Source organism: Saccopteryx leptura, chromosome 7 (genome assembly GCF_036850995.1).
Source record: "Saccopteryx leptura isolate mSacLep1 chromosome 7, mSacLep1_pri_phased_curated, whole genome shotgun sequence".
In the NCBI taxonomy this organism is placed as follows: domain Eukaryota; kingdom Metazoa; phylum Chordata; class Mammalia; order Chiroptera; family Emballonuridae; genus Saccopteryx; species Saccopteryx leptura.
Genome location: NC_089509.1, coordinates 67,802,570 through 67,827,953, shown reverse-complemented (window position 1 = coordinate 67,827,953; position 25,384 = coordinate 67,802,570). Strand labels below are relative to the sequence as shown.

The 25,384-nt window shown below is 35.9% G+C and overlaps 1 protein-coding gene across 1 annotated transcript in view; it reads right to left on the bottom strand.

Annotated features, from left to right (window-relative positions):
* The window catches only part of ITGA4 (integrin subunit alpha 4), an 82,077-nt gene that overhangs the window by 46,344 nt on the left and 10,349 nt on the right, over nucleotides 1-25,384 (bottom strand). Inside the window, exons 3-10 of the mRNA XM_066346566.1 lie at nucleotides 16,591-16,697; nucleotides 16,360-16,489; nucleotides 13,818-13,885; nucleotides 12,136-12,265; nucleotides 10,814-10,899; nucleotides 10,092-10,154; nucleotides 9,869-10,006; nucleotides 5,004-5,115 (exon numbers count right to left, since the gene is read on the bottom strand). Of these exons, the coding sequence (XP_066202663.1) occupies nucleotides 5,004-5,115; nucleotides 9,869-10,006; nucleotides 10,092-10,154; nucleotides 10,814-10,899; nucleotides 12,136-12,265; nucleotides 13,818-13,885; nucleotides 16,360-16,489; nucleotides 16,591-16,697 (834 nt within the window). The remainder of the gene's footprint in view (nucleotides 1-5,003; nucleotides 5,116-9,868; nucleotides 10,007-10,091; nucleotides 10,155-10,813; nucleotides 10,900-12,135; nucleotides 12,266-13,817; nucleotides 13,886-16,359; nucleotides 16,490-16,590; nucleotides 16,698-25,384) is intronic.

The following is a 25,384-nucleotide window of genomic DNA, read 5'->3' as shown; positions in this document are numbered from 1 at the left end:
CATAGATGACATCCACACTCAGGTTAAAGTATTGATAAGTCACTGCCAGGTGAGCAAAAGGGAGAAGACCGTTTAGACAGAGCAAACAGCCTGAACAGCAGCAGGGGAGCGAGAGGCAGCACAGCACACGCGGAGACCGAAATGAGTTTGGAATACCTGCAGCCATATGGGTGCGGACTAAATGCACATAGGAACATAACAGGAAAGAATGAGGAGGAAGACAGTCAGAGGGGAGAGGAGGAGTGGCTGGAGAACTATTCTGTAGCCAATGAAGATAAAGTCAGTTAGCAATTTTGTTAATCAGGGCTCGGTATACACTTAACCGTTTTGGCTGCTCCTTAGTAATGAATTCTAAACCTTGATTCTTGATGATAATATGAGACAGGGAGGAGAGGCAGAGACACGGTCTTGCCCAAAACCCCACTCCCTGACGCTGGGACCCACCATGGGGAGGAATCTCACAAAGCGGGAGCTTCTCCTTGTTTTTTTCCTCATCATTGTTACAACAAAATGACATTGAAATGACATTATTCAAGGAACTCATGTAACTAAAATGTCAAAAATTAAAGAGAAATTCCTAAAGCAGCAAGAGGAAAAAGAAAAACAACGTGTTATATACAAGAAACCCTCATAAGGCTATCAGATTTTTCAGCAGAAATTTTGCAGGTCATAAAGGAGTGGTATGGCATACTTAAAGTATTTAAAAGAATAAAAATCAGCCTAACTCATAGTGACACAGTGGAAAAAGCGTCGATCTGGAATGCTGAGGTTATTGGTTCGAAACCCTGGGCTTACTTTGTCAAGGCACATATGTGAGTTGATGCTTCTTGCTCCTCCCTTCCCTTCTCTCTCTCTCTCTCTCTCTCTCTCTCTCTCTCTCTCTCTCTCTCTCTCCCCCCTAAAATAAATAAATAAAGTCTTAAAAAAAACTACATTAAAAAAAAGGAAGAACATCTTTCAACCAAGAATACCCTACCCTACAAGGTTATTATTCAGAATTGACAGAGATAATTTTCCAGACAAGCAAAACCTAAAAGAGTTTGTTATCAACTAAATCACCCTTAGAAGAAATATTAAAGAGACTTGTTTAAACCATAAAGAAAGGGAATTAATTAGTAACAAGAAAACATGAAAGTATAAATCTCACCAGTAAAAATAAATATATATAGTAAAGATACTGGATTAATCACTTAGAAAGAGAGCATGAAAGTTAAAAGGCAAAAATAGTAAAAATAACAATAACTACAATAATTAATTAAGGAAAAAAACAAAATAAATAATGTAAATTGCCACAAGAAATATAAAACATCAGAGAGGGGATTAAAAATGTAGAGTTTTAAAATGTATTCAAATATACATTGCTATTAACTTAAAACATTGTTTTATAATTATATATGCTGTCATATATGAGCCTCATCATAACCACAAAGCAAAAACCAATGCTAGATACACAAAAGATAATAAGAAAGGATTCTGCACATGACACTAAAGAAAATCATCAAAGCACAAGGGAAGAAAACAAGAAGAAAGAAACAGAGAGGAAGTACAAAATAATAAAGTGCCAATAATTACATACTTATCAATAACAGCTAATGTAACACACTAATGTAAATGGACTAACTTCTCCAAAAAGTGGCTCAGTGAATTAAAAAAAAATCCATCTATATGTTACCCACAAGAGACTCACCTCAAATGTAAGAACACACAGAGACTGAAAGGAAAGTAATGGATAAAGTGTTGCATGAAGATGGAAAATGAAAAAGCTGGAGTATCTATATTTATATTACACAAAATAGACTTTAAAACAAAGATTGTAATAATGAAGGGAATTACATAATGATAAAAAGGTAAATCCAACAAAAGGAGATAATATTTGCAAATATTTAGGCAGTAAACATAGGAGCACCTAAATAAAGCAAATATTAACAGGCCTGAAGGGAGAAATTGACAGCATACAATAACAGGAAACTATAATATCCACTTACACCAATGATATCCAGACAGAAAATCAATAAGAAACATGAGCTTTAAATAATACATTAGACCAGATAGACTTAATAGATATATATAGAACATTTTATCCAAGACCAGCAGAATACAAATTCTGATTAAGTACAAATGGAACATTCTCCAGGACAGATAAGTTAAGCCACAAAGCAAATCTTAATAAATTTAAGAAGACTGAAGTTATATCTAACATCTTTTCTGACTACAATGCTATGAAACTAGAAATCAATTATAAGAAAAAAACTGAAAAAAATCACAAATATAGGAAATTAAATAACATGCTACTGCACAACCAATGCATTAACAAAGAAATAAAAAAGATCATAAGAATTTACTAGGAACAATTATATGCCAAGAAATTGGACAACTTAGAAGAAATGGATCAATTCCTAGAAACATACAATCACCCAATACTAAACATGAAGAAACAATAAATCTAAATAGACTGATTACTAGTAAGGAGACTGAATTGGTAATCAAAAACCTCCCAAGAAACAGAAGTCCAGAACCAGATGGCTTTACTGGTGAATTCTACCAAACATTATAAAAAGATTTAATACCTATCCTTATCAACTGTTTTAAAATATTAAAAAGGAAGAAGTGCTTCCAAATTCATGGTATGGACAGAAAGAAAAAAAGAAAGAAAATTACAGGCCAATATTCCTAATGTACATATATACAAAAATCCTTTATAAAATATTAGCAAATTCAATTACACATTAAAAGGATCACACATTCTGACCAAGTAGAATTTATTCCAGGGAGGCAAAGATAATTCAACATTCACAAATCAATCAACATGATACACCACACTAACAAAACCTAGAAAAAAAAGTCATATGATCATCTCAATAGATGCAAAAAAAAAAAAAAACCTTTGACCAAGTTCAACATACATTTGTGATACAAATGTTCAACAAAGGGGGTCTAGATGAAGCATACCTCAACACAGTAAAGGCTACGTATGACAAGTGATAGCTAACATCACAATCAAAGGTAAAAAGCTGAAACTTTTTCATCTAGTAATAGGAACAATTTAAGAATGCCCACTTTCTCCACTTTTATTCCACACAGTATTGAAGTCCTAGCCAGATCAATTAAGCAAGCAAAAGAAAATACAAAGAAAGAAAAAATGCATTCAAATTTAACAGGAAGAAGTAAAACTGTCACTACTTGCTGATTATATGATTGTATATATAGAAAATCCTAAAGACTCCGCCAAAAAAACTGTTAGAATAAAAAATTTTGGTAAAGTTGTAGGGTATACGATCAATATACAAAAACCTGTTGTGTTTCCATACATTCAAAAACTATTAGAAAGAGAAATTAAAAAAATAATTCCACTTACAATTGCATCAAAAAGAACACCTAGGAATAAGTTTAACCAAAGGTAAAGGACCTATACACTATAAATTTCAGTGATATTTTTCACAGAACTAGAAAAAACAATCCGAATAGCCAAGCAATCTTAAGTAAAACAAAGCCAGTGTCATCATGCTCCCTGATTTCAAACTGTAATAAAAAGCTATAGTAATCAAAACAGCATGATATTGGCATAAAAATAGACACTTAGAACATTGAAACAAAATAGAGTAGTCCCAGAAATAAATCCACACATATAAGGTCAATTAATTTAAGAATATACGGTGAGGAAAAACAGTAATAAATGGCGATGGGAAAACTAGACTGTTACCTGCAAAAACAACAATAGCAACAACAAAAACTAAAACTAGAGCACTATCTCACATCATACACAAAAATTAACTAAAAATGTTTATCATAATATTTTATGAATGCTTTAACGTAAAATGTTATTTCTGTAATCATAAGCATAAAAATATTTCCATATAATTATCTCCTTTTGTTTTTAATTCAGTAAAAAACTCCAGAAATAGTATTGTTTATATACCAAATTACACTATTTTACAGGTAATAGGGTTCATTGGAAACATATGTTCAAGAACCCATTAACTTTCTTCTTGCAGAGTAATATTTTAGATATTGAAAGTAGAATGAAGGAAGTAGTTAGACATAAAAAGAAATTAAGGAATTGAGAATTTACCAAACTCACTGCACTAATTTCTAATATCCATGTAAGTTTTGACTTCATATTACCATATACCAATTGTCAATGACCATATCAAGAAGACACAATTCTAGTTTTGAAAATAAATATCAAATACTTATTTGCTGCACTCTAGGAATCACACACACTCTCTCAAACCTATTCATCATTTTATACCCAGTTTTAACAGACTTGATTGTCACTCAGTGCTAGATTAAAAGAAGCAAATTTGAAGAGAGAAGGCTGGTAGAGACAAGTACTTCAACAGCAGAGCTGATCTCCAGGCAATAGGCAGGCACATTTATGATGGTTCCATCTATTCCTTTATTGAAATCATTCTGTATTTGTTGATAAATAGCTACTATCCCTGAATCTGCTAGTTGCACCCTCCCCACTGCTCAGGACTCAAACCTGGGATGCCTCAAATCCTACCACAATGCAACAGCTGAACAGGAATTTCTGACCTAGCAGGGGCTTTCAGAACCCTCCTCTAGCTCTGCAGCCAGCTTCCACTGCGTTGTCAAAATCTTTACTGAACTGATAGTTAGAGTATGGTCCAATGAGTCTATGACATGCTGTTTTTTCACATTTTAATATTTCTGGTATCAGAATCCTTCTTAAAATAGAAAAATGATGGGTCAAATTTAATAGCATTTTTAGGGGCACAAAAAAGTGCCACTTATAATGAACGGGGTCTTAGAATCAGGACATAAGGTATTTTGAATATCACCTTTAATTAACAACAGTAAGACTCAATAGCTGACAACTGAGGAAATGTCAAGTGTAAAACTGAAAAAAATAATGAAAAACTAAGCATATCATTCTTGCTCCATTTTCTATAAAAAGACAAACATAAAAATGCCAATCATATTCTCTTCCATGTACCATTTTAAAAGCAGAAATTAAGTACCAAATTGATAGTTTTAATTACCTTCAAAACCATCATTATCAATGTCACCAAGATTAACTATAGATTCTCCAAATCTCGCAGCATATTTGTCACTTCCAATGAGCTCTGTTTCCATTTCATTCATTACTGCTCCCTACACAGAAAGGGGAAGAAAGGTGTCATTATAACATTCCCTGACAATATTACCCATGATTTACTGTTGTAATTGAATATAGATTTTTTTTCTAATGCTTCAAACAAGTTGGACAAACTATAGACTGAGCTTAGTACACACATCTCAGTTCAATTCAGTAAATATTTATCAAGCATATGTCAACACATAATACCATGATTAGAACTCAAAGGATATAAAAATTGTCAAACTCATGATCCCTAGCTTTGAAAATCCAATAAATCATTTTCATAATTCAATTTAGCAAATATTTATTGAGTTCCTATTGAAGGCACTGCACTATACAAAGACTGAAAGGGTGAAAGAGGACAAGACAATATGTTTTTGTGAAACACTCCCTTATGAAGAAGCCCAGAGTTGCAGGAAAGGCTATCAGCCCAAGAATATAAATGACTTAGAAGTATCGACTGCTTTGCAAAACCAAGAAGCAAGAAAATCATGCCTAATTGTGAGAGGCAGGAGAGATTTCATAAATGATGGAATAGGTGGCTATTAAAGGTTGGGCATAATTATGATATACAGAGAAAATTATCAGCAAAACACAAATTCTAAAGAATTTGGCTGTAATGAACAGTATGAAACCAAGTACTCAACCAAGGACATAAGGTACTTTGAATATCACCTTTAATTAACAACAGTGAGACTCAATAGCTGACAACTGAGGAAATGTCAAGTGTAAAACTGAAAAAAATAATGAAAAACTAAGCATGACATTATTATCATGAGTGAAATCAAAAAAGTTCAGATTGGAGCTTTGTGGGTGAAACTGCGAATGCTGGGGGAAATTTACTCTCAGCTTAGAGGACAAAAGGAAGCCCTTGAAAGGTTCTGAGCTGAGGAGTGACACAATTGAGGCTGGCCTTTGGAACCTTATTCCAGCAGCAATGGAACATAAATTAGTTAACTGCTATCTCTGAAGTTGGAAGATGAGTTACTACACAATAAGACATTCAATAATGTTGCAATAATAGCTACCAGATTCTCTAAACTCCAATCATGTCACTCCCTTGTAGAAAATGATAAATCCATGCACTACTTACACATCATAGACTTTTTCCTCTGCTCAAATAAGTCCATTCATCATTCCCTAAGCATGCACAGGTTCTTCCCCTTGGGAAGTGCCCTTCATCTTTCACTTTCCAGCTAAAAAATCCCTATACTCATTTTGCTCCCAGAGAAATACCTACTTTAAAGAGCAGAAGGCAGAAGAGACTGCAGCGAGGATGAGAAGGTGCAGACCTAAGAACATGCAGTGGCTCTGAAGTTCCAAGGGCAAGTTTCAAAACAGTGGTAATCACTCTTCTTCGAGTATGTTCCAGTCACAGAGAATGGTGACCGAGAATTCGCTGGGGACCCCTGACAGCTATTAGTAGAAGTATGTGGAAGCAGTGGTGGGATTCAGCCAGTTCACCTGGGTTCGGCAGAACCAATATCTATTTCTTTTTGAGTTTGGCGAACCAGTTGTTAAAATGGCACTTGTAATCAGGGTTCTCACTAAAGTGGGTGCCTGGGCAGCTGCTCGATGTGGAAATCACAAATTGACATTATTTACTCTTTTGTAATGTTCATCTGCACAACAGCATATTCTAAGCGACTATAGTAATGTTCATTCCGTCCATAGGTAAAAAAAATTTGATGAAACTATGCTTGAATACTTAGTTACTCATTTCATAAAACTCATTATACTTTGATGGAATATTACATTTTATTCCTTCACATTTGTTACTTCAGTAAGCAAGCATATAACATAAAGAGAAAAAGTGCCAAACAACCAGGGGGTGACGAGTTGTCATTTGTTTCAGTTTTGTGTTATACAATATGGAGAAAATATCTTAAATAGCAGTTTTATTGTTTTTGTCAAGTATTATTTAATATTTTTTCATTAATATTTTAAAACTTTCTTATAATCTAGCTCTTTGTATCTCTTTTATTGTTCTTAAGAATTAAATGCATGAAATAATAAACTACCTTTCAGTATATTGGTTTTTTATACTTTAAACAGTCATTAAGGTAGAGAACCAGTTGTTAAATTATTTGAATCATACCACTAAGTGGAAGCCATATTTATTTAAGTATCATTTCTTCTTGAATTCATTCAGAAACAATTACTAAGCACCTACTTGTCCAGGACTGTTTCAGGCCCTGAGGAAACAGCAGTAATCAAGAAACAGCAGTAATCAAGACAGATGATCCCTTTCCACATGGTGTCTACATTCCAGTAGAGGAACCCAGATTAATAACTATATACAGTGGTACCTTGAGATATGAATTTAATTCATTCTGTAACCAAGCTTGTAGGTCAACTCGTATATCAAACTGCCGATACTGGACCCGTGTACCAACGCGCCAACTAGCGGCAGCTTCCCGAACCACACCTCGTGTCTCGGAATTTCACTTGGAACTCAAACAAAAATACAGAGAGTTGCAGTTCGTATCGTAAAAAATTTGTATGTTGGTCTGTTCATATCTCAAGGTACCAATGTACTACTATAAAACCTTTGTGGTAGTGGTTAGGGCCTTTTGAGAGAGGTATAAAACAAGAAGTTGGAAGGAAACAAAGTAAAAATAATCTATGCCATTGTAGGTTTTAAAAGCTGAAATCAGCCTGACCAGGCAGTGGTGTAGTGGCTAGAGCATCGACCTAGGACACTGAGTACCCAGGTTCAAAACCCTGAGGTTGCTGGTTGGAAAGCAGGCTCATCCGGCTTGAGCATGGAATCACCAACTTGAGTGTGGGATCATAGACATGACCCCATAGTCACTGGCTTGAGCCAATAGGTCACTGACTTGAAGCCCAAGGTTGCTGGTTTGAGCAAGGCATCATTGGTTTGGCTGGAGCCCCTCAGTCAAGGCACATATGAGAAAGCAATCAATGACCAACTGAGGTGCCTCAACTAAGAGTTGATACTTCTCATCTCTCTCCCTTTCTGTCTGTCTGTCCCTGTCTTTCTTTCTTTCTCTCAAAAATAAATAAATAAATAAATAAATAAATAAATACTGAAATCAATTATGAAATTAACCCCAGTGTTCAACAGTGGTGCCTCTGGGCAGGAGTGAAGAAAGAACAGGAGGGTCGACTTGCAAGTAGGGCTCCTCTTTTGCCATTTAAGCAAAGATGCTCCAAATTTATCTGTTTATCGTATTAGGGTTGCTTAAGATTTCATTGGGAAAGAGAAGTGTGCAAATGAGGCTGTAGCTAGTGCAAGCATTTATAACAGGGAAATATAAAATATCTCTGCAAGAATAAATAATACCACCTGATATCACTATTAATGAGGTATTACCACTTTGTAGATAATATGCTTTTACTATTAAATTTACATGTAAACAACAGTCTAGAAAATTCCAATGCATAAATAATATTTCTGCTTTACATCTGAACTTTCAAAATCTCCCAGCTTTACAAAAAGTTTAGTTTGATTCTTAATATAAGAAATTAAATGCTGTGAAACCATTGATTAAATAAGATTACAAATACATTCTTGAAACAGATTTTACTTTGCTGAATACTGACTAAAAATTCAATGCCTTAAAAAAAATGGACTAATGTTCTCATAAGCCTGTTCTTGCTCTTAAATCAAAGGTAGGCCCAAAAGACCCCACTAAGGCCCTATCAATTCTTTGCTTTAATGCCAAGAACATAGACTGGCAAGACAAGACCAGCAGCCCTCTTTTAACTGATCTGTCAAGTGTTCAGTTTCTACTCCAGAATATTCTCCACAATGTAAAACTCAGCAATAACCAGTGATCATGTATTTCTACAACTACTATATCCACTTTGGAATAAACTATGTTAATTATATATTCTTATCAAGAATGTAATCTTGACACAAATGTAAATGTGCAAATTAACATTTTATTAAAACATGTCTTGTTCCAGTTGTCACATCAAGAAATTAAAAATATTTCATATTTCAGATTTACCTGTGGTGGTGCAGTGGATCAAGTGTTGACCTGGAATGCTGAGGTCACCTGTTCGAAACCCCAGACTTGCAATGTCAAGGCACATACAAGAAGCAACCGCTATAAACTGCTTCCTGCTCCTCCCCCACCCTCCCTTTCTCTCTTGTTCTCTCTCCCCTCTCTCTAAAAATCCATAAATAAAACCTTAAAAAATAAAATATTTCATCTTTTATCTTCTACTTCTAGTAATATTTTATAATTATTAAATTATATAAGGACATTCACTACAATAAGAAATCCACATTTTGAGGGATATAAAAATCATTCCTGACTTGTGGTGGAGCAGTCGATGGGGCATTGATTTGAAATGCTGAGGTTGCCAGTTTGAAACCCCAGGCTTGCCTGGTCAAGGCATATATGAGAAGCAACTACAACTTAATGCTTCCTACTCCTCCCTCCTCCTTTCTCTCTCTTTCCCCTCTAAAATGAGTAAATAAAATCTTTTTTAAAAATCATTCTTTCAAATTAGATGTATCCTAATGAAAACTGAAAGAAGATTTACTGGTGTGAACACAGACAAGCTGTGAATAAAGAAACTTTAGAACAACTGATCTCATAGTTCTGGAATATCAAAATGAGATGGCTGTCCATTTATCATCATATCCCATTTCATTTTTAGAGCATCAGAACAATATCAGAATTCTTACTTAACATCAGTAAAATAAGCCTAAGAATCGACTGTCTCAGAACTCTGGAAGAAGTTCCAAACATAGTCCTGTAAGTGGCTCCCAGTTTGGGTCATCAGACTCACCGAGCCAGAGTTGATGTACACGAACACTCTCCCTTCTTCCCTGACGGTGCTCTGCATAGGCGCCCCCACGAGTAGGTCTGAGAAGCCATCTGCGTTGAGGTCCACGACACAGACAGAAGCTCCAAAATAAGAGCCAAGCTGCTCCAAAGCAGACAAGTTATTGAGAAAAACGCAGGGTGATTCACAAAAGCTCTCAGAGATACCAAAGGTAGAGACATATTACCTTTTTACCTTTCATTTCATATAAGATATTGAGCGCTTTGGCTTCAATGCTGAATATGTATGCCTGCAGTCAGGAAAAGAATTAGAAAACATTACAGCCTGCTATCACATTAAATTTTTTCAGTTGATCAAAACATTAATACTCATAACTTGTGATTGCTCAAACATATATTTTAAAAATCCTTTTCGTAGTGATATAAAAGGTCAAGGAAACCACCTTCAGATTAACATGCCTTCTTTGCAAAACTACCTTCTCAGGAACTATAAATATTTTATGGACTCCCAAGAGAGAGCACAGAAAACAATGTTTGCTTCACATTCAAAGGCTCAGAAACATTTAGTCATATTTACACCACAATGAAACAAAAACTAAAGCCAGAAATAACATTTTATTCTTTCTAGTCTTACCATAGAACATGTTGGTACCTCAATTTTCTTATAGCTGTAAACTTGTTAACCAATAAACATATTCAGGCACCTTGAGATAGTTCTCTCAAAAAAAATTCACTCATATAAAAGAAAAGCTTCATCTGACTTACATAATTTTCCGTAAAGCTTTTCTGCAAGATTTTATCTAAAAGCCATACCACTTTCACCAGTTCCACTAAATGTAGCACAATGCTTTCACTCCTTAGAATGTTTACAGTTCCTCCTTTCCTATCTGCTCTCATGCAATCTATTTGAACCCTTGTAAAGAAATAAACATAAAACTGTAGTTCTTACTTTACCAATCTGTTCATGTTGAGGGGCTCCTCCAACTACCTCAGTAAGATGCCTACTCCGAAAATGACCAGCTCCAACTGAGTATCCTTCAAGAAAATGGAGACAAGTATGACAATCATCATCTGCAATGGGTAACATATATTATCAAAAATCCACTCAGAATTAAATAAGACTGAATTCAAAGTGACTACACTGAATGACGTTTCAAGAATATTTAGCATAGCAATACCCAAAATTAGTCATTCATGACATGCTTTAAGCAATTATTAATATGTGTGTTAGGATGAAACTAGTCATGTGGCTTATATTTTCAAGTCCTAGAAATTGAAGATAGTACCTTTACATTTGGTGAGTCCTGTGTAGTATCAGGACACACAAGCTTCTAGGGTTACAACTGAAATATTTTAGAACATATAAAATATAACACATTAAGTAAAAAGTTTCCTAAATTTCAACTTTTTTGTCATGCAACCTCCTATTGTGATAAAATTTTATGGGAAAAATAAATGGGAAAATATTTTTATTATGTGAGAAAAGGAATAATACCAAGAAAATGTTGAATTGCAAATGAATTCCTTTTGTTTGAATAGTACTGCTTTTCTTATCATTATTTCTGAGGATAGGCTGCTCACACTTGAAGCACATATGGTTTAACCAAATCTGCACTTTCTAAGAAACTATAAGAGCTTTCCTTTCACTATAACAGGGGAATTAATGTCAGAAAAATATTGTGTTTCAGTTGTAACATAGACTACAAACTATTTCACCACTCACTTATTAAACAAGAATAAAATTAAGAATAAGATAAAAATAGTGAAGCTCTGAGAGACAGTTTGTCTTTTTAAAGGCCACTGGCCATTTTGACCTATTGAAAATACAATTTCCCTTATTTATAATTATTAGTATCTGTACGAAAGACTATAACTTGAGTTTGTCAATTTTTTAAAAATTTTATTCAGACAATTAACTTGAACAGGGTTACATTGATCAATAAGAGTACATAGGCTTCAGGTGAACATTTCTATAGGTTATCATCGGACTTCTCAGCAGAAACTCTACAAACCAAAAGAGAATGGACCCAAACATTCAAAGTAATGAAAGATAGAAATTATCAGCCAAGAATACTATATCCATCAAAGTTATCCTTCAAATATGAAGGAGAAATAAAAACTTTTACAGACATACAGAAGCTGAGAAAATTTATCACCAGAAAACCCCCACTGCAGGAAATACTCAAGGGGGTTATTCGACCAGACACAAAGAACAAAACAAATCCAAACTACAAGTAAAAGCTACAATGAGTTTGTTAATTTATACAGTACCTAAGTAACTTCCAACTTTTACTTGATTTTGTTTGTTTAAAAAAGCCTGATATGTATTTGCAGTTATATTGTAGACGAAAAGAGAGCCAGTCCAATAAGCTGATCCCGGAGCTCCCATCACAATTAAATCCTGTAAGAAATAAACAATTCATTGTCATTTAAAAGTTTAACCTCGGCCTGACCTGTGGTGGCGCAGTGGATAAAGCGTCAACCTAGAAATGCTGAGGTTGCCGGTTCGAAACCCTGGGCTTGCCTGGTCAAGGCACATATGGGAGTTGATGCTTCCAGCTCCTCCCCCCTTCTCTCTGTCTCTCCTCTCTCTCTCTCTGTCTCTCCTTCTCCTCTCTAAAATGAATAAATAAATAAAAAAACTAAAAGTTTAACCTCACTACCCCAAACCTCTTCCAAATATACATTTTAAGTAGGGACAAGAATACATTTTAATTATAAATTTCTAAAATCTGAGCATTTTATGAATTTAAAAACACATCAGGAAAACAAAACAAAACAAAACAAAATAATGCCAGAGAAGCTAGTTAATGGATTTTTAACCTAAAAGTAGAATTTCTAAGAAGAAATTCTGAAACTCTCACTTCACACCTATCAGCGGACTGAAAAATCAAAGGCAGAATCATTGAACACTAGAGAAAGCTTTCAGGAGAAAGGCAATGTGGTTTCTATTAAAGTAAATCATATCTGGGTAATTCATTAGTGTCATTATAGAGATAATCATGTGTTGCGAAAGAGAAAAAGTGGACTTAATTTATTTCAATTTGCAAAAAGTCATTAAGTAGTTTCCTTAATAATGTTAGCTTAGAAAAAAACAAGTCCAATGAACTTTGAGGCATATCTAATGACAAATAAAAATTTAGAAAAAGGAAACAGAGGGAAGATTGGAATAAGCAGACAGTTATCTAGTAAAATATAAAAACTTTCAACAATCAAACTTATTTAACATATTTCTAAATTTCCTAAACAATGAACTTCAAATAAAAGGTTAATTTAAAGATGGTCAATTTAAAGTGTAACTTTTTTTGTTGCTTTTTATATAGTACTATAATAATATTTATGAAAGTGTTAACCCAAGGCTTTATACTGACTTCTATATTGATTCAGAAGATATCCATAAATTCATAATTGGCTTTTAAGGGAACCTGGGAGCTTTGGAGATTGAGTTAAACTGTGATCTTTCACTGGAGTCACTGAGTGACTAGAGTGGTTGAAAGAGAGTAATAGAGTTTGGGAATATGTCTGATTGAAGGGGTTAAGTCCTTCAATCTCGCAATTCTCATAATTTTAATAAAAAGTAAATCCATATGCTTCTTCCCTCCCTCAACAAGTAAAAGTACTATATTTAGATATTTTCAATGACAAAGTTATCTGAAGAAAGAACTATAGCTATTTTTAATTTATATTAAATTCTCAATGAAAATAATAGCCTTTAGTATAGTCTTTTCATTGATCTTGTGTGGCACAGCCATCTAATATTGATATTTTCTCAAAATATATGTGAAATACTGAGTGGTAAAAATTAAGCTGTAATTCTGAACTTTCAAATTTTTGAGACATTACTCAAATGTTATATCATTTTTATTGTAAACCATATCACCAGTCTTTTAAGTCTTCAGAAGAATTAACTTCTACATCTAAACATGCATAGAGGCTGTTTTTTGAACTATTACCTCTGTGTAAAAACTAGATATTCCAACTTGACATGATGCAAAATTTTCTCCAAATTTCTTCATATAATCTAAAATGAAGTAGAACAAAAACAATTCAGGATTTCATTTAAAAATAAAAATCTGCATAATTTTTATCTTATAAATTCTTACATATACAAGCCATTTAAAATCTATATTTTACACTATCTCAGTTCTTAAATAATAGCTCTGATAAAATTTAAAACCACAAATCTATTTTATATTAACCTTCTAAATATCCCTTTGAAAAGCAGTAAAGATGCCTAACCCTGCCTCTTCGTCATGGGGAGAATATGCAGCACACTCAAATTAATCTCCAAATGAGTGTCTAAGACCAAAGTCCAAGTTTCCATTTAAAACAGGCCTCCTACCCTGGCCAGGGGCTTCTAGACTAGGCAAATATGATGGACTGCCAGAAGCTGGGACCTCCCCCTGCATCCCTGAGAAGCTCTGTGGTGGGGCTCTGCCTAAGACGCTTCTGCATCTGCATGCACCACAGCCTCTCCTGGATGCGCTGCACGGGCCACGCAGCAATCTTACTGTTCCAGGCTCTCTCCGTTTCCTTGCTACTACAGCTGACTAGGGGTCCAAGATAGGTGACTATGCCAGGACACACACACAAACAATAAACAAACTTAAACAGGGGCCCTACCTCTGCTGCCAACCAGTTTCTGACCAAAGGTAAAAAAAAAAAAAAAAAAAGAAGAAAAGGTATTCATAGCAACTATTGCCCTCATTTCATAAGCCTCTCCCTTCCACATTAATTTGAAAATGTAGACAGACATTTGGGATCAGACATAGCATGAAAATCTGAGTTTGGGGCCCCTTGTGCTACCAGAGGGCTGAAAGACTCAGAAAAGTACATGATATCACTGGGTCACAGTTCCCTCTTTTATAAAATTTGGCATTTGACTCAACAATTGCCAAAATTTCTTCCACATCTAAAATTCCATAAGTCAACTATTTAATTTCATATATTTTTCAGTATATGAAATCACCAACCAGAAGTCCCTTGTTATCTACGTTATCTTCTCCTGAAGAACTGACATATATAATTAAGCCTCTATGAAAATAAGAATCGGGACTGCATCTTTGCTTTGGTTTTGCTAACTAGAAAATTTCAATGAATTGCTAAATCATTTATGATGACTATACTCTGTCATGGCTTTTTACTCCTTTTTAAAATTGTTTTTATAAATTTCCCCATAATTTTAGGTGCCTTACGTTTATGCCATCTTGAATTTTTTTTCTGGAGAATGTGGCTAGATATATCTGAGCAAAAATGAAAACTCTACTGTGAAAATATTTCAAAGCATAAATCACTGGGAAGAAGAGGAGGATAAACATGCAGAACTTTAGACTGAGTTTTACTACAGTTAAGAATTTAAATTTTCACCTTTTATCTCCTTGACAGCCAAAGGCAAATCAGGAATATACTGTTCACAAAAATTAGGGGATCAGGGAATGTGCAGAAACTCCAGTACTTTCAGCCTTTTGTACAGTGCATTTTCACCAATAAAATAAAAGTTGGTTTTGCATTTTATTTGCATAATCCAGCAACTTCTTTGACTTGTCGTTTGCTTTGCTGATGTCTTGTTTAATAAAAAAACAATGCTTCTTTTTTTATCACTTCATATTCATTTTGAAAAATCTCCTATTTTTTATGAGCAGTATATATAAGCTTCTCTATGACATCAAATGCCAAAGAGGAAAGACCGCCATATTAATAGAATCAGTAACTAAATTTGCTTACTTGGTCAAAATTTTGTAGGTAATAGGTATTTTGTTTGGAGATGGGGTAATCATTTTAGTTTCAAAGGTTGAAAATTGGAATACATATAAATGTAATGCTGAATTTTCCAAAGACACATTTTTAGAATTTGTTCTGTTGCAGATATAATTTTTAATGCTCTGTTGACATTCACCCCAAATTTCTTTCACTTCAGTTGTTTATTTATGCCCTAGCTCTGAATGCATTAATGCTACTAGGGCCTGGAATTTTTATGGGAAAATCTTTCAAACTTATAATACCAATCCCTTGTGGTTTCAAAAAATAAAAATGTGAATTTGAAAAAAATAAAGACAGTAAGTAAAAAATATTTGCTTCCATTACATTTGATTCTTTCTGAATATTCTTTGCAACTAAAAGTTAAACAAGAAACCTAAACAGTTTCTTGTCTCTGATATGACTTTTCAAAGTGAGTTTGTGATTTTAAATGTGCAATATATGTTGAGCATTAAACTCACTTAAACTGAATTGAAAATGTATTTAAAGCAAAAGTGGGTATCAACTTGAATCTAGAATTATTTAAATTAAACTGTACAATTTCCTAGAACACAAAGTGCATTTATGAAAACTAATATTGTAACTGAGAACAAAAAGAAAGAATACTTTAAGTAGTTAAAAAGAACATAGCTATGCCAAAAATCCTTTCCCCACACATCTAAAATTGAAAATAATTTTTTAAGAATTAAGTCATCACTAGCTTCTCTTGATCCAGTAAATATCAAAACCATGTCTTACCTCGATAACAGGGAGCTATTCTTTTACTCAGTTCTGTTCGTAAATCAGAGGGCATTCCATAGCAAACACCCGTGGGGAGCTTATTTTCATTCTTTATATAAAATATATTTTTCCATCTATGCCCACAAGTCTGAATAAAACACAAAGTAGACCAAATGACATGAAAATGATATTCACACCCAGAATATATGGCTTCATGATGCAATTAGTGGACCAATCCCAATAACCTACCACAATGGATCCATTTTCTCCTGGCTGTCTGGAAAGTGTGACCCCTAACCATTGATTGTCTCTTTCTTCCAAACAAGTTTTTCCACAGGGTTCTCCACCAGGGCTACCTACAACATTTGAAAACAATGTTATCATCAGTTACCTTGAAAACCATGTTATTCTAGGAGAGCAGAAGTAATGAATACATCCTGCTTATCCTCACTGTTGTTTTTTGTTTATTTGTTTAGAGAAGAGAGAGAAAAGCGAGGGAGGAGCTGAATGCTTCAACTTGTAGTAGTTGCTTCTTCTCCTATATGCCTTGATGTGCCCTGACCAGGCAGACCCGGGGTTTTGAATCTGTGAACACCTCAGCATTCTAGGCTGGTGCTTTATGTACTGCGCCCCCACAGGTCAGGCTCCTCCGTGTTTTAACGTCAACCATATGTGAAATGCCCTCATCTCCTGCTTCTCTATCATCTTATATTTAGTACACAATGTGGGATAAGTGTGAGTTACTAGGTCCCATCCTGTTTTCTTTTTTTTTTATTAAATTTAATGCAGTGACATTGATAAATCAGGGTACATATGTTGAGAGAAAACATCTCCAGATTATTTTGACATTTGATTATGCTGTATACCCCTCACCCAAAGTCAAATTGTCTTCCGTTTTCTGTTTTCTCGCAAAGTGATTTTTATTTGTAGAAATGACTGCTAACATCATGAAGAGATAGCCTTGAGACCAGTTTATATCAACCTAAGCTATGCAAATATATACAATGGCTGGGTATAATGCTTGGCAAACTATTTGCACCTTCACCTTGGTCATTTACCTAGCATTACTGGCTACATTAAGAATAAAAGAGTATCGTCGGCTCTGGCCAGGCAGCTCACAGTGTCCTCCCAATATACCAAGGTTGCCAGTTCAATCCCTGGTCAGGGCACATAAAAGAGTCAACCAATGAATGTATAAGTAAGTGAAACAACTAATCGATATTTCTCACTCTTTAAACAATCAATAACTAAAAAAGAAAATTAAAAGGCAGTATGGTCTTCAGCACTGAAGCCACAGTTTATTGAAGCTAGCAGGTGATGATTGAGTATGTGGAAATCAATTGATGGTGTATAATTAGCATGGTAATAATGACTAGCATTGAAAACAAACTACCTTCTGATTTACATTTAGTTGACTGTGACTTTTCCACAAAGAAAAAAAAAGACTTGAAAAACCAGATTATTTCAGTAGTAAATAAAAAACTTCTATAGGCACTTTGGCAAATGCATGAATAGCCAGAAAATCAAACATAAAGAAAATATTACTCATGGGCAATATAGTACTCCCTAACTATACAAGGGAAAGTAATCTACATGGTGATCTTTTTTTTTCTTTTGTTAGAATGACTTCTATATCTTAAGACATCTTAGTCAATATCTTAAGATCCTTTTGCTGTATTTTCTACCCTTTTTAATTGCCATGTGACGGTCCTAGCCCACCTAAACTTAATTTCAAAGACAGGTAAACAGATTTACATTAATTTGACTGAAAGAATGTGGAACTTGAGTTTGTTTATTTCATTTTGGACACTGGTCACTGATACCAAGTTTTCACACATTTATAGGAACCATTGTCTAAATTAGGCAGTCTCCTCCTATAACCTTAACCCCTACAAGAAGCCTCCTGAGCAAACTCAGAATACCTACATCAATAAGGCTAATATTTTGAAAGTGAAATTTTGCAGAAACTCTCCTGGGTAGGGGAGATTTTATTTTAAGGAGTATAGGAAGATGTTTGTGTACACACTTGTTTGTTCCCCAAAGTGTTGTTCAGGGAAAGCAACAAAAACCTCAACACAGCTGAACTGAAGAAAACTTTCTAGCCCCTTCGTTGAAGATTCTGCTTTACTGGGTCCAGGTGAGGCCCTGACTACCCAGGAGATTAATTCACATGGTGTGGAATGTGGTTTTGATAGAATATGGATTATGCAGTGGGCAGATTTCTTATAGAACACGGACAACTCCTGCCTACTGGGTATGGCTGCTTGGAGCACAAGACTGAAAGGAAGACGGCTGGAAGGAGAATGCTGGGCTTGATTTGCAATTTCTATTTGGGAGAGAAAGAGACCGTTGCTGCAGCCCAACACTTGGGAAAAGAAGATTCTACTGGAAACATAAGGTTTCTATGTTAAGACTAATAATAACAAAAGGAAGGGAAAAGGAAGAAAGAACTGAATTGTGTGCGTTGGGTAGGTAAGTTCTCACACAAAGTTGTAACTGTGACTACATGATGTCAACATAATTGAAGGAAAATGAAAGAAAATGACAAAATGTTAATTTTCATTATGATGTAAACTTCAATTAGACTTTTTACAAAAATTGCCAGTTCTTTTTTAACTAATGTCAAAAATAGCTGATAAATGGTAGACTGTTTACCTCATGCTGAAGTTTCTATTATTTACCCCTTAAAATTCTTCAATGAAGTATCTTCTATGAAATTATCAAAGTCTTCTAAATTTACAATCACTCAGGCAACTGAGCTGAAGAAAAATTTACAATCACTCAGGCAACTGAGCTGAAGAAAAATTAAGGACTAGAGGAAGGAAGTCACAAATAACACATCTATTAAGATGTGTTGTGACATAAAGACACTTTCTTTCATCAAATTTATACTCCATGTTTAGAAACAAAGTTACTGTTCTAGAGATGTCACCCCAAAGTGTAAAAATAGTGAACATACAATAGTTTAGAACCACACAATACCGTGTAAATTGCTTAAGTGACCAAAAAGTTTTTATGTGCCAAAATAGTGAATTGTTCTTGTCTGTTTCTTGGCTTTTTCTTTTTAAATTTTAAAATGAAGACTGAGAAACTCGTGTGTGATTAAACTGTTTTCTGTGGCCATAGCCGATTCCACATTGTGTCCTCTGTTTTCATTGTAGCTCCACCAGGTGACACCCCAATATTAACACTGCTCGGAATCTCACACTTAGATTCACACACATGGTAACCAAATGTCACACTTCCTTACTTTATCAATGTCAAGTGCCTCAAACATCTTTCTCTCCACGTCTGAGTATCTCTCATATCTTTGGGACTTACACCAACACCCTGGCCCCGGTGCCAACCTCACCTCCGCTTCTCAGGCTTTTGGCCCGAATTACACCAGTTTTCCTGCTTCTTCAGCTTGCAGATGGCATATCATAAGGACCTTCTCAGCCTCCATAACTGAGGGAGCCAACTATACCTCTCCTCATAGTTAAAGAACTGGATAAATCTCTCTACCTACTCTAGTGGTTCTGTTTCTCTGATGAACCCCGACTAATACAAGTACATTAGTTATTCACAACTATCCCATCTACTTCCAAGGCTTAGTAAATAATGACCTAATTCAATTTGATCAGTACTATTATTAGCCCACCTCAGCGCATAGCCTGGAAAGGTGTTCTGAAAATGGTCAGTCAATAAAATGAAAAACAGTTCAAAGCTTCGACTATTTAATTTCACTAAGTATCTTCTATTTGTGTTCCATATCTTAATTTGAGATGTGTGTACCAAAGGTTAAATGCACAGGCAAAAAGGAAATTCACAAAACAAGGAAGTCATGAAACAATTATCCTTCCACATAAGAAATAAAGACAAATTCTATATAGTGAGTAACATGCCTTCTGTCGACCAATGGTAATACCTTCAGCATTGGTTACAAGATAGAATCTGTTCAAAGAACAGCTCTAAGTCCCCACTACCACGCTGGGTCTTTTCTTAATTTCCAGGAAATGTTTTACCGTTCTCTTCGGCAGTACCTGCAGAATCTTGCAGAGAAATAAGACGTTTACCACATCAGCTTACACTCAGTGCCTTCTCCACAGCTTTCCCCTAACCTTACTTGCTCCTAAATCCACTCTTTCATCCTGTTGTTCTCAACCTTGACCGGACATTGGGATCACCTGGGGAGAGTTCTGAACAAATACTGACTCAGATTGGATTGCTCTGGGTTGAGACGGAAACGTTAGAATTTTCTGAAAAGCTCGCCAGGCAGCTGTAGTGTCCACTGTACTTGTGAGCCACAGCTACACAATGTAAATGGTTATGCCTTTTCCTGAATTATATCATATTTGAAAAAAAAAAAACTACTTCCTTTTAAACATAATAATAATTCCTTTTGGTCCTTTTTGGTTTCAGCTAGATATTGAAATAGGATATCAAATGTGAAATATATTTTCTTTATGTGGAAATCCAGTACTTATAACTTTGCCAGAAATGATGATTATTAAAACTGTGTCGTGAGAAAGCTAATTCTCATGAATTTCCATGACAGAACATTAGAAACTCTTATTATCTTCATATTTTACCCAAATGTCATGCTGAAAGGATTTATAAGCTGGTTCTCAACTCAGCTCATATATTACTATTCTAAACTTACTAAATCAAATCAGCTTCATAATTGAAAAAAAATATTTTACAAGGCTTAACATAAAAGAGGTCAGCAGAAATTAACATGTGATAATTTTCCATGCTTTTATACAACTAGAATGACTAATTCTTAGCAAGTTGAATTCATTTTCCCAGTAGACATTAAAAATACAAAGCCATACAGCCGTGGCCGGTTAGCTCAGTGGTAGAGCCTGACATGTGCAAGTCCCACTTTTGGTTCCCTGTCAGGGCACACAGGAGAAGCACCCATCTGCTTCTCCACCCCTCCCCCTCTCCTTCCTCTCTGTCTCTCTCTTCCCCTTCCACAGCCAAGGCTCCATGGGAACAAAGTTGGTCCTGGGCGCTGAGAATGGCTCCATAACCTCTGCCTCAGGCGCTAGAATGACTCCAGACGTTAGCACAAAGCCCATTTTGGTACATTTTTTTTTACCACCCCTCTTTTTTTTGTTGTTATTCTTTAGTGTCATTGTTACAGGTGCCAATATATGACAGAGACTATGGAAGGGTATCAGTCTTGAATGTCACCTCCATGAGGACAGATATTCTGTTGACTGTGACATCCCTGCAGCATAAAACAGGGACTTACAAGTAGAAGGCAGAAACAAAATATGTATTTCCTGAGGGAAGAAATTCTGAGATACATTATATCACCACAAAAATCTTTCCCTAGATTTACTAGTGCTTTATTGCAGGGATTCTCAACCTCTTTTATCTTGTGGAACACATAAAGTAATTACTAACATTCTGTAACACACCAAAAAATGTATTTTTTTGCTGATCTGACAAAAAAATAGGTTTAATTTTCATTCATGTACATCAGATGGTTATGGTTTTGTTGGCTGTGGTCATTTTTTTATTTGACAATCTAAAGGAAAAGAGGTCAGTGGCCCTGACTAAATAGCACACTTGAATGCATTTTCCCAATAGACATTAAAAATACAAAAAAATAAAGTTTTGTTTTGTTTTTTTTCAGTGAACCAGTTGAAAACCGTGGCTTTGCTGCAAAAATTTTACCAAACTCTCATGGACCTAAACTTTTGACAAGATCTTTTTCTTCATCACTATTCTTCCTTACTTCTCTTCTAAAATATTGCCTTAAGTTTTAAGACAGTAACAGATGGTCTGAAGGGAAACAGTGTTTGCAGGTTTAGAAGACCTTTGCAAAGTGGGAGATGTGAGCGGGACTATTTAAAACTGAGAGTCAGCGGGTGTCCACAAGGGGTGCCTATCTCAGAGCCTTTGTGCAAGGGTTATGGGGAGTAAATGAGGTATGTGTGTGAGGTACCTGGGCCACAGCCCCGCCGAGAAAGCAAACAGATGTTAGTCAATGTTAACATTAGAATTATTTAAGGACTAGTCTAAACATATGAGTAAGCCATCCATATGTCACGGCAGACATGCTCCTCCACAAAGTACTTGTGGCACGTTGCTGTCATCAGTGAGGCCTTATCATACACATTCACTCACTTCTCACAGTAGCAGCAGAAGACTATTTTGTCAATCTCATTTTACAGATGAAAAGAATTAAGTCTTAAAGAAAAAAAAGTAACTTGCCCAAATCCATGAAGCTGGTCAATAGCAAAGATTAGAACCAAGAACTTGTCAGAAACAGAAGCTCTGTTACTTCCCACAACTCTACAGTATATACAATAGAAGTCTACAAATATTTCAGATGTATGAACTGACTGAAGTCAATGTCACTTTCTAAATTTTTTTCATCATAAAATGTGTAAAATATCAGAAATTGGCTCACAGACTGGAGAATCAACTTTAAGAAAGATGTCATTTACCCTGGCCGGTTGGCTCAGCGGTAGAGCGTCGGCCTGGCGTGCGGGGGACCCGGGTTCGATTCCCGGCCAGGGCACATAGGAAAGGCGCCCATTTGCTTCTCCACCCCTCCCCCTCTCCTTCCTCTCTGTCTCTCTGTTCCCCTCCTGCAGGGAGGCTCCATTGGAGCAAAGATGGCCCAGGCGCTGGGGATGGCTCTGTGACCTCTGCTTCAGGTGCTAGAATGGCTCTGGATGCAACAGAGCGACGCCCCAGAGGGGCAGAGCATCGCCCCCTGGTGGGCATGCCGGGTGGATCCCGGTGGGGTGCATGCAGGAGTCTGTCTGACTGTCTCTCCCGGTTTCCAGCTTCAGAAAAATTAAAAAAAAAAAAAAGAAAGAAAGATGTCATTTACTTGGTCCTTATCTTGCCCCGCTCTTTTCCTCGGGTTACATCAGCTCTCAGTGCCTTGGCATTTCCACTGAGAAAAGACGGATACATATCAGACTCGAGGTTCTTTCTGTTACTTGTTGACAGCTTGAGTGAAACACTGTGCATAGGGGTGCCTGGAACTTCTGGATGCAATGACATGTTTGCTTTATCTGCCTGTGTACGGTGCTGTGACCTCCCCATTGTTTCAGACCTTTGACTGGGGAGCTCAGTTTGGCTTTCTAGCTACTGAAACAACATATATATTTCTCTGATCTTCAAAATATGTGATTAATTTCAAGTTCCAGAAAAACAGTAAAAGTCCTTACCTTTTTTTTTTTTTATGTTGAAGTTCTATTCTGCTGAAACAAAAGTCCTATATGTCTCAAACTCTTCCACTCTTTTTCTCAAATAATCCTGAAAAACGGATGACTATTGTTCTATTCTATGTTATATAAAGAGCCATTCATTCAGGATAGCTCTATTCATAGAAGCAATAATTACTCAGTGAAAATAATAATACAATTCATCCCTCTACCTAAATTAAGAATATTAGAAAAATATGTGGGGCTAAAGGTGAACAAATCAATTCAAATATTACAAGATTATAAGACTTACTATTTCAAGTTTATGAGAAAACTTATGGTTGTGCATAGAAGACTGCCTGGCAACTAATATGTGTTCAATAAATGGTAAATGCTTCTGCTTCCCAACATAACCACATTATGTTGATTGGACTATACCAGCAGGGGGAGCTCTCAGTGCTGAGAGATTTGATCAGCAGCCTTCAGCTCTTGAAGCTTAGTGGCCCCTTTTAGTTTTTCTTATCAAGCTTTAATAACTCTTAAATCCATTATATTACGTTTATCATACTAAACATCTTACTTTTCCCGTGCATCTACTGTGATATTTCTAAAGATAATAGTAATATTATGAATTCAATAGTAATAACAATGATTTTGAGTAATAAAGAACAAAATACCCAAATTTTAGAGGTGAAATGGGACATAGGAGTACTAAACTCCCAAACCACAGCCTCCAGTTTGTCTAGTGGGAAACAAGAGTCAAACCTTCAAAATAAACATCAAAATTAGAAACCGTTCTCAGAGTACTTTCTCTCTGGAAAGACAGGTATTGAAATGTCATATTCTCAGATATCCTAGTCAAAAGTCTAATAATGACAAGCAATCATGCTCGATTTATGTGAGAAGCAGCTCATATAATCAGAGCCTAAGAAAGCCAGCTATTTCAGTCCTCTTTTTTATTTCATTTTATTTTATACACTCTTTTTAAATTTTATTTTACTTTATTGTATTTAGAAAGTGAGTTCAACACTGAGGGAAACATCCGCAGGGAGCAGTGTCAAGTCTCAGTGTTGTGGTTTATAAATCTGAGGTGTTTCTGAGTCTCTTTGAGGCCTCAGAACTCTAGAGAACCAGGTTGCTGTGAGTCTAGGTTCAAAGTCTCTTCCGAGGCCGGGGTGGGGGGGTGTCTTAGGCTCAAACTTCATCAAATTCTTGCAGAAAACCTATAAAAACCCTTTACTAACTGCAGCAGAAAAATATACTGCAACTGATATATTTGGTGAGTAATTTAGAGAGAGACCATAGTCTTACAATAATTACAAAAATTACTACAATATTTATTACACCTTTCCTTAGTACCAGTCACACTTTTTTTTTTCTGTATTTTTTTGAAGCCGGTAATGGGGAAAGACAGTCAGACAGACTCCCGCATGTGCCCGACCGGGATCCACCCGGCAAGCCCACCAGGGGGCGACGCTCTGCCCACCAGGGGGCGATGCTCTGCCCCTCCGGGGCCTCGCTCTGTTGCGACCAGAACCTCTCTAGCGCCTGGGGCAGAGGCCGAGGAGCCATCCCCAGTGCCCCGGCCATCTTGGCTCCAGTGGAGCCTCGGCTGCGGGAGGGGAAGAGAGAGACAGAGAGGAAGGAGAGGGGGAGGGGTGGAGAAGCAGATGGGCGCTTCTCCTGTGTGCCCTGGCTGGGAATCGAACCCGGGACTTCTGCACGCCAGGCCGACGCTCTACCACTGAGCCAACCGGCCAGGGCCCAGTCACACTTTTAATGTGTGTAAACATATATATTAGCTCATTCAGTTTTCACCCCATTCTCAATGACTGGGTATTACTATCATTATCCCAATTTTACAGATAGAGAAGCTAAAACAAAGGGAG